This window comes from Elephantulus edwardii, unplaced genomic scaffold (genome assembly GCF_000299155.1).
Source record: "Elephantulus edwardii isolate Elephantulus edwardi_28Jun2011 unplaced genomic scaffold, EleEdw1.0 scaffold00186, whole genome shotgun sequence".
Classification (NCBI taxonomy): domain Eukaryota; kingdom Metazoa; phylum Chordata; class Mammalia; order Macroscelidea; family Macroscelididae; genus Elephantulus; species Elephantulus edwardii.
Window position 1 is genome coordinate 2057377 of NW_006399936.1, and position 8961 is coordinate 2066337.

Below are 8961 nucleotides of genomic sequence, written 5' to 3' on the forward strand. Positions count from 1 at the left end.
AAAATGCTAACTTACTGAATCCTGAACCAAAAAAACAGCTGTCTTAAAAAAATATTATTGTTGTTATGTGCCATCTAGTCGTTTCCAACTCGTAGCGACTCTGCACAACAGCCCTAAACCCTGCTCTATCCTGCGCCAACCGCACCGCCTCTGACACACCCATCCCGATTACCCCAGTCACCGAATCAATCCATCTCATAGAGGGTCTTCCCCTCCTGCGCTGTCCCTCCACCCTCCCAAGCATGATGTCTCTCTCCAAGGACCCGTCCCTCCTGGCAACATGTCCAAAGTATGTCAGACGAAGCCCCAGAATCCTTGCCTCCAAGGAGTAGCTTGGTTTAATCCTCTCCAAGATGAATCTGTTTGTTTTCCTGGCAGTCCATGGTACATTCAGTACTCTTCTCCAGCACCACAGCTCAAAAGCATCCACTCTCCTTCTGTTCTCCCTAGTCATTGTCCAACTCTCTGATGCATAACAAGCGATTGCAAATACCATGACCTGTATCAGGCGCACCTTAGTCTCCAGAGAGACACTGTTGCTCCTGAGTACCTTTGAGAGGTCCCTAACATTTGACTGTGTGGATCATAAACTGTGGCTGACTCTGAGAAGAATGGGAATCCCAGAACATTTAATTGTGCTAATACGAAACCTATACTTGGACCAAGAGGCAGTAGTCAGAACAGAGCAGGGTAACACTGCATGGTTCAAAATTGGGAAGGGTGTACGCCAGGGATGCATCTTGTCTCCATACCTTTTCAACATGTATGCACAGCAGATTATCTGAGAGGCTGGGCTCTATGAGGAGACTAACAATCTCTGTTATGCAGATGACACAACCCTGCTTGCAGAAACTGAGGAGGACCTCATGCACTTGCTGCGAAGGGTCAAGGACTGCAGCCTTCAGTATGGACTAAGGCTCAATGTCAAGAAGACAAAGATTCTCGCCACTGGACCAATTAGCAGCGTCAGGATGGATGACGAAGAGATTGAGAGTGTCCACAGCTTCAGTTTGCTCGGCTCCACAGTCAACACTTTTGGCACCAGAAGTCAGGAAATCAAAAAGCGTATCGCGATGGGAAAAAAATATTGAGCATACAAATAAAATGTAGGTAAGTGTTATAGAAAAATTAAGCAAGTCAGCAGAGAGGATATGACATAAGCTTAGATGGCAGAGCGGAGCTTTTGAAGGCACTGTAGAATGAGTATTTCAAAGGAAACCAAATCCAGACAGTGAAGAGTCTGCCTTTATTGTCAAGGCAGCCAGGGTAAACAGAACAGAGGATACGGCAACAGGGAAGGATCTAGAAGGCCCCTTCCCTCCTGGGCGTGGTGCCCACATCATCTCCCTCACTCAAGTGACCCTAAAATCTCAGGCCACGTTGGACCCTACATCTGCCCCGTCCTCAGACAGGCCTCCGTGGCATCATCACCCGGATGGGTGGGACCTCCTTTGAGTATCCTTTCTCCTTGATTCTCAGGTCCTTGGGGCTCACAGTGGTGGGGTTGGTCCTCAGGATTTTGGAGAACATGACATCACCAAAGAGAGGCTGGCCATCCCTCATCCCAGCAGGTGGGAGAACACATGAGGAAGACTGGGACCTCCTAGGAGGGGAAGGGGGCCACGTGGCACACTGAGACTCCCCAGGGCAAGTGGGTGCTGGGGGCCTGGCCGTTCCACGGTCACTTCTTCTTGGCACGGTCTGCCGCATCCAGGGCAGCCATGTTTCGGGCAGCTGTGATGAGGTGGACGACGCTGATGAGGGACTTGAGCAAGGCAATGGGGGCGGTGATCCAGAGGCCCATCCGGAAAAGCCCCACGGAACCAACTGTGGGAGGAGAGCAGGGAGGGACGCACTGCGGTGCAAGCTCAGGCCCAGGAGTCCGAGACCTTCGGCCACCTTGGCAGGCCCGAACGCCCCTCCACCCTCCACCCAGCCCCTCAGCTCCTACCTAGTGGTCCCTCGGTGAAGTTGAACAGGTAGAGGAGGCAGTAGAACAGCTCGTTTCCAGCACACAGGGTGAAGAGAGCAGGCTGCATACACGGCAGAGAGGTTCATTAAGCAAAGCGGGATCGGCGGCAGTGTAATTCCTCACCCTCCCCGCTCTCCCCTGATCCCTCAGGGACAATTCTAACTCATTGCTGTGGAGTCGGAACTGACTCATAGCTGACCTTACAATGAGTTTGCCGGAGGCTGTAAATTGCATGATTTATGAAGAGGCTGCCCGTCTCTTCCCCACAGGGCTGCTGGTGGATTTGAACCACCCTTGAGGAGGCACCACCTTTGGGCCAGAAGTGCAAGTCCCATAGGACTTGCCACCAGAGCTCCCTCCCCTCAGGGATGTTGTTTGTTCTGTGCACCAACAGCAGGTGGATTCAAACCACCTGCCTCTGGGTTGGCAGCGCTAGGCCACCAGAGCTCTCAGCCAGGCAGGAAGCAGGGCAGGACATAAGGGAAGATAAAGGAGCAACACAAGGGATTTACTTCCACCTGCTGCCTGGAGCAGTCATAATCCCTCCTATCAATCCTACTCTTTCTTCATTCCTCAGCACTAACAAGCTCTTCCTTCTTTGGGACAGTGCACTGGATGTCCTGCCTCTCTTAATCTGGAACCAGGGCGCATCCAGGACGTGGCCTAAACTGAGTGAATAATGAGGAGGGGTAGAAATACTCACTCTGGAGGTATAGTAGATCCGAAGCACCGGATTCCCAGACAGGTCGATCATTTTGTGACTCTCACTGCCTTGTACCACAGAACTTTGGGAGACAGTAGGGGAATTCCATGGACTTGTTACTACTAAATCCATCTAGCCCTCACATGATCCCCCCATGCACAGATCCTGGGATTGCCTTTATGATGCACATGAACTGGAGCACAGGATCTTGTCCAAAGCTACATGATTCAAATGCCACATTCTAAAGATCCCCCCAGCTTCCCATTTGGAATCCTGGAATAGCCAGCTAGAGAGGAATTGCTTCATTCAACTGTAAATAGAACTGAAGCGGACTGAAGGAGCGACAGGCATTGTCAACAAAGATGAGGCTAAAAATAAGGAATCCCAGATACCCTCCCGTCTGGTCTCAATTTTGTCACTGTCGTATCTCCTTCAACCTGTAAACACCCCCGGCAGCCCAGAATCGCAGCAGACCTGTGGAGGTGCAACCAGTGACTGGCCACGTCCAAGCTCATGCTGAGCTGAAAAAGAAGGGTTGCTCGAGGGTACAGCAGGGCCAGGTTGACCAGCAGACACATGGTGGAGCAGCGATCTGTAAGCATGTCCAGCATGGCCCCAAACCGGGTCCCTGAAAAATGAGGATTAGATGGAAAGCGGTTGTTAGAGCCCTGTGAAAGGTGCTATGTGTGACAGGTCTGATATGGAGAGGTGAATGGGCAAAGGTCGCAACGACAAGAAATGAAAAGGCAGGGGGCATGTGGAAGGCACAGTGTGGGCTAGGGATGGAAAGCCATCTCTACAACTTATCATCCCCAGAGCCAAGGCTCCAGGTCAAGACAGAGAGACCTGAAGCCTCAGTGCAAGTCTTGAGAGGTGGTTTCGGAGAACATTTCAAAAATCAGTCAACTCTTTAAAAGCCATGATCTCTCTCTTCACTCTTCTTAACATGCCTTCCAGAATCCCTAGTGCTGTGTCTGGCACATAGTAGGCCCTCAGAAAACACCTGTTAGATTCTCCCTAGGGACCTGCAGCGCTGCCACTGGTGTCCACTCTTGCTATCAGACATCACAATCTCTAAGAGCTCCTCAAGATCTAGCTTTAAAGGTTCTTTGTTACAAAAGATGAGGATGACAGAGCCTTCAGATTCCCAGTTCCAGCACACCCTGAGGTCTGGAGGAGGCAGGGGCAGGGGGTTATGGGGTCCCACGACTGGCTTGGTTGCTGTCACCTTGATTAAGGGCTCGGGCGGCATGTCCATCGAAAGCGTCCAGAAGTCCGCTGAGCAGGTAGAAGAACGAGGCCGTGAGGGGGCAGCAGGGCATGAAGTAGAAAGAAATGATGGCGAAGATGATCCGGCCATAACCTTGGGATGGGGAAGGTGGAGACAGAGGGGGCAGGAGCGTCAGAGACGCGCCCCGGGTCCGTCGCCCTCCCGCGCGCCCCGGGTCCGTCGCCCTCCCGCGCGCCCCAGGGCCGCAGGCAGCACTCACCGATGAGGTTAGGCACGAACAGGAAGATATTTTCGCCTGGCATCGCGGCGGCTGCGCAGCCGTCCCGGGCCCGTTCCGAAGATGCCACAGCTGTTCCAGCCCCCTCGCGACCTCACCCTCCGCTTCGGCGCATCGGCCTCGCCAAGTGCGTTCAGAGCTCCGCTGCCCGGTCCCTGGTGTGAAAGCTGGCCGGAGACCCGAGCATGAGCCGGGCCCGGGGAGCCCGGGGCGCAGGCGGCGCGCACAGCCCGCCCTTCCGATGCGCAGTCCCTGGTCACCGTTCACCCGGCTTCCAGTTGTGGTTCCAGATGCTCCAGCTGAGCTCAGGTCCGGGAAACTTACCCTCGGCGCCTGGAATTGCAAAACTGGAATAGAGAGATTTGAGAGATGGCTGTGGCCCCTTTAAGATCCGCCCGCTTCCTTTTCCTCCTCCTTCCTCCGCCCTTGCCATTGGCGCGTACCAAAACACACAGAGGAGAGGGGAGCAAAGACCATCGACGCCGAGCAAAATGAGGACGACATCAAAATCCAGAGGCCTGGGCAAGAACTCTAGTTTCCTTTCGATAAGGTAATTATTTTCCCGGAAACAAGAGAAAAAAATTCCTCCCCTTTAAGTCTTCACATCCCCAAGGGACCACGCGACTTGGTACACTCCATATTGTCCCTTCCCCGCCCCCTAACTCGGGACGCATTCGCTCTCGCTGGCTCCCGACTACGAAGTGACGGCTAGAGGGCTTAAAGAGCGGCTCTGGGCGGGGTTGCTTCTTGCGCGCCCCTAGTGGTAGGAGGATTACGTCCGAGGCTCTGTTGTTGGGGAGCTTTCCCATCTCAAGCCTCTGACATTTGGGGTCCCTCGAAGGTGGTGGAGAGGCTTGGGGAGGGCATGCTGGGAAAATGACCCCCCACCTCCTTGGTTCTAGAACCTTTAATATATCTCCTGGCAACAGGGCTGTGGAATCTCTGACAACAGTAAGGTTTTTATAACAACGGATAGCGGCGCCACCCAACGGCCTTTTCTTTCCAACCTTCCTCCCCATCTCCGCTTCCCTGCCCCCCTCGCCCCCCGCTATAACAACAGCCGCTGCAAGGAGACCCTTTGACCGCCCCATCTCCTTTCCTGCCAAGTAGCCCAAGATTTTAACATCTGCCAAGTCTGGGACGGCAAGTGAGCTGCGTTGGCTTGAGAGGGAAGGAAGGAAGGAAGGGGAGAGCCTCTGGAAGGAAGGGGAGAGCCTCTGTCCTGGCGAGGGGGGATTGTGCTTCCTATCCCTAATCCACCCCCCTCGAAAGAATCTATGGGGATTGAGGCGCCAGGATAGTTAATCTATAAACCCTGTTTAAATCTGAGCCAGAAAATGCTTTTAATGATTTGGGATGGATGATTCTCAGTCTCAAAAGGTTCCAATTGTCCCCAGGGGTATGGCATCCACACCTATCAAGAACGAGGAGAAAAAGGGCAGCTGGCCTTCCCAGGTTGCATCCTCTTTGTGCGGAGGTCCGGTGAGCCCTGGAGGGGTGCGTGGAAGGTGGGAGTCAAGTTGGAGAACTCCTGTGAGCCGAGGCACCCCAGTCCAGATGTGAACCATGAGAACTTAGTCCATATTTGAACCCTGAACCCAGCCCTAAACTTCATCCATGTCTGAGACAATCCCTCATCCACCCACCCACCCCCGCCCCCCCTCAACCCCCAAAACCCCTGCCCCCACACACACACCCGCCCCCAAGGGCTGAGACTTTCCAGCCCTAAGCCCTAAACTCTGACCCATAATCCTGATCACTGGCCCTAAAGTCCCCAAAGACTGTGTCCTCCTACCCGCCTCTAAACATGCCGCCTTCTAGGTCAAATACAAAGGCTCAAAGGCTCGGTCCTCCAGTGTTGTTATATACCGTGTTGTTGGAACCAATTCACAGCTGAGCCTCCAGTGGGTTTTCAGAGGCGGTAAATCACAGGGGAGGGCAGTGCCCATCTGTCTCCCAGAGTAGCTCGTGGACCTGAACCTCCTGTCTTTGGGATGGCAGTACAACTCCTTAGGGCTAAGTCACCAGTCCTCCAACATGGGACTCATTAGACCTGGAGCCCCAGTCTGTTAGCTGCCCAACCTAGAAACCCCATGTAGAGGCCTAGGCTGAGCACCCCTGACTGCTTTTTCTCTCCCAGAAGGTTTCCTTATCCCGATCTGAGGAATTCCTGACCCGCATCAGCACAGAACTCACTGATGAGGCCTTATTTATTGCTGGCAGCCACATGAACCCTCTGCCCATCAAAGAAAAACAGACACACGACCAAGGGACTCAGATGTCAAGACACGGTGACCCCTATCTCCCAATCACTGTGTCCAAAGACCCTTCACACCTCTAGTTCCAGTCCCAAAGCCCTTTCTGACCACAGCTGCCTCCTGCAAGGATCGTACCCAACGCCCCCAACTCTCGTAGCAGTGCCCTCTACTGACTAATACAGACCTCGCTCCTCTCTGCCTGGCCAGGACTCCCCCAGCCCTTTCTGCCCCAGCCACATCTCTTTTCTGACATGGATATAGTAGTTTCTCTGACTGGGGCCTCTACTTCCAGCATTCATCACCAAGAGCCAAGGCACAGATACCTGGTGAGTGAGGCATTGAGGGAGATGTGCGCTTTGTCTTGGTAGACAGATGAGATGGCAAGGGAGAGAGCCAAGGTCTGACAGTATCTGTCCAGGGTCAGGGATTTTGGGTCATTTGGTCCTGTCCCTTGAATTCTGAGTTCTCAGTGCTGTCTCTTCTCTCCCACCATCTTCAGCTCTGACAGAAATCGTACCCGCAACAAGGCACACCTCTTGCCATCCCCTCGTGAAAAGGTACGTGTAGGGTTCATGGATGACAAGGCCGTTCAGTTATGCACCAAACATTTAGAGTCCCCCGTTATATGCCAGTTCTTGGTTTAGGAGCTTGAGATACAGAAATAAATATATAAGCTCTGCCATTGAGGAAGTCACAGTTGGGAGTGGATGCTGACAAGTAAATCGCCAGTTATAATATGAATGTAGAGTAATCTGGAGAAGAGTATGCTGAGCAGAAAAAAGTCAGTCACAAAAGGACAGTTTTGCTTGGGGAAGAGAGACATCATGCTTGGGAAGGTGGAGAGACTAGGAAAGAGTGAAAAACCCTCAACAAGGTGGATAAACAGTGACTGCAGCAACAGGCCTACGTGTGTCAGAGATTGTGAGGATGGCACAGGGCAGGGCACGGTTCCGATCTATTGTTCATAGGATTGCTCTGAGACCTACTCGGCTTAAAGGCACCTAACAACAACAACAACAACAAACTGTTATAAAAAGCTAAAGAAAGGTTTACATGCAGACAGAAACATTCTGTGACGGTTACCCAGGATGGGAAGGGAGGAAGATCAATGAACCGATAAGAGACATTAAGATTTGTGAAGGGAAAGGCAATACAGAATAAGATGATCAGCACAGTATCACTAAAAAAAGGAAAGCCGTGGAGACGTGCACAAGAAATACCGTCATAAAGGGAATGCTATTACATACATAATTCTGCACTATCAACAAACATAAACATTCATCTACAAATGAAATCCCTGAAAACAAGAGTTGCCAATGCATTACCTCTCCTAATCTCCTGACTGCTGGTACCAAAGGTATTGATTTTTGATTCAAGCACGATGAAATCATTGACAACTTCAGTCCTTTCTCCATCTATCATGACATGGTTTTTTGACCCAAAGGTGAGAATTTTTGTCTTCTTGATGTTTAGATGTAATCCACATTGAAGGCTATAGTCCTTGATCATCTACAGCAAGTATTTCAAAGTCCTCCTCACTTTGAGTAAGTAACGTTGTGTCATCTGCATATTGTAGGTTGTTGAGTCTTTTTCTGATCCTGATGCCATATTCCTCTTCACAGGATCCAGCTTCGTGAGTTATTTGCTCAGCATACAAATTGAATAGGTATAGAGAAAGGATACATCCCTGGCACACATCCTTCCTGATTTTAAAATTATTCAGGCCGTTTCATTCACTTGTTATGCATCTGAGGGTTGGACAATGAATAAAGATATTAGAAGAACTGATGCCTTTGAGTTGGGCTGGAGAAGAGTACTGAATATCCCATGGACTGCCAAAAGAACAGATGTGTCTTGGAAAATGTGCAGCCAGAATGTTCTTTGGAGGCAAGGATGGCAAAACTTTGTCTCTCATACTGTGGGCACGTTGCTAGGAGATACTATACATTGGAAGGGACGTCATGTTTGAAAACGTGGAAGGTCAGCAAAAGAGAGGAAGACCCTCAACCCGATGGACAGACAGAAGTGAGTGCAGCAAAGGGCTCCAGTGTGTCAGAGATGATGGGAGAGCAGCACAGGATAGGGTAGGGTTCAAGTCTGTTATTCATAGGGTCGTTATGAGTTGTACTCAACTCAATAGCACCTAACAACAACAGATATGGGCAAGTTAAAGAGATTGCTACTCCCATAACCATACATAGATTTTTGCAGGTGCTATTTCTATAATCATATTATTATTTCTAGAAATTATTAGTGTAGTGTATGCTGTAAGTACATCCATGTATATATGCAGCACCAACAGAGGACAAAGTTATGTCAACTCATAATCAGAACCACACCCCCAGAGGGATTATAGACTCGGGGACACCAAAGTTAACTGGTGTAACATAGGCTACAAAGACATTGGTCTACATCTGACATTGGCCAGTAGTGACGGAGGCCTTAAAAGCTTGCAAACAACTGTTGAAGGCACAGCTTCTACTGTCTTCCTATCTGGAGCAAAGGAGAAAGGAAAGCAAA

The 8961-nt window shown here is 50.9% G+C and overlaps 1 protein-coding gene across 2 annotated transcripts; it reads right to left on the reverse strand.

Annotated features, from left to right (window-relative positions):
* Positions 1-1681: 1681 nt before the first annotated feature.
* On the reverse strand, positions 1682-4208 carry CDIPT (CDP-diacylglycerol--inositol 3-phosphatidyltransferase). Of its 2 annotated transcripts, XM_006896533.1 has the most exons (6): positions 4166-4208; positions 3904-4038; positions 3150-3303; positions 2676-2757; positions 1952-2033; positions 1682-1827 (listed from the first exon to the last, which is right to left on the reverse strand). In XM_006896533.1, exons 1-6 carry the CDS (start codon positions 4206-4208, stop codon positions 1682-1684), a joined length of 642 nt encoding a protein of 213 aa, XP_006896595.1. The 2 variants fall into 2 exon arrangements, with proteins under 2 accessions (XP_006896595.1, XP_006896596.1); XM_006896534.1 differs by lacking the exon at positions 3904-4038.
* Between the last annotated feature and the right edge of the window lie 4753 nt (positions 4209-8961).

Excerpts from the sequence above, each read along its gene's own strand:
- CDIPT (XM_006896533.1), bottom strand. The coding sequence starts at position 4,208 with ATGCCAGGCGAAAATATCTTCCTGTTCGTGCCTAACCTCATCG. Across the intron at positions 2,034-2,675 it reads GGATCTACTATACCTCCAGA|CCTGCTCTCTTCACCCTGTG; the intron begins GTGAGTATTTCT and ends CCGTGTATGCAG. Across the intron at positions 1,828-1,951 it reads CTTCACCGAGGGACCACTAG|TTGGTTCCGTGGGGCTTTTC; the intron begins GTAGGAGCTGAG and ends CTCCTCCCACAG.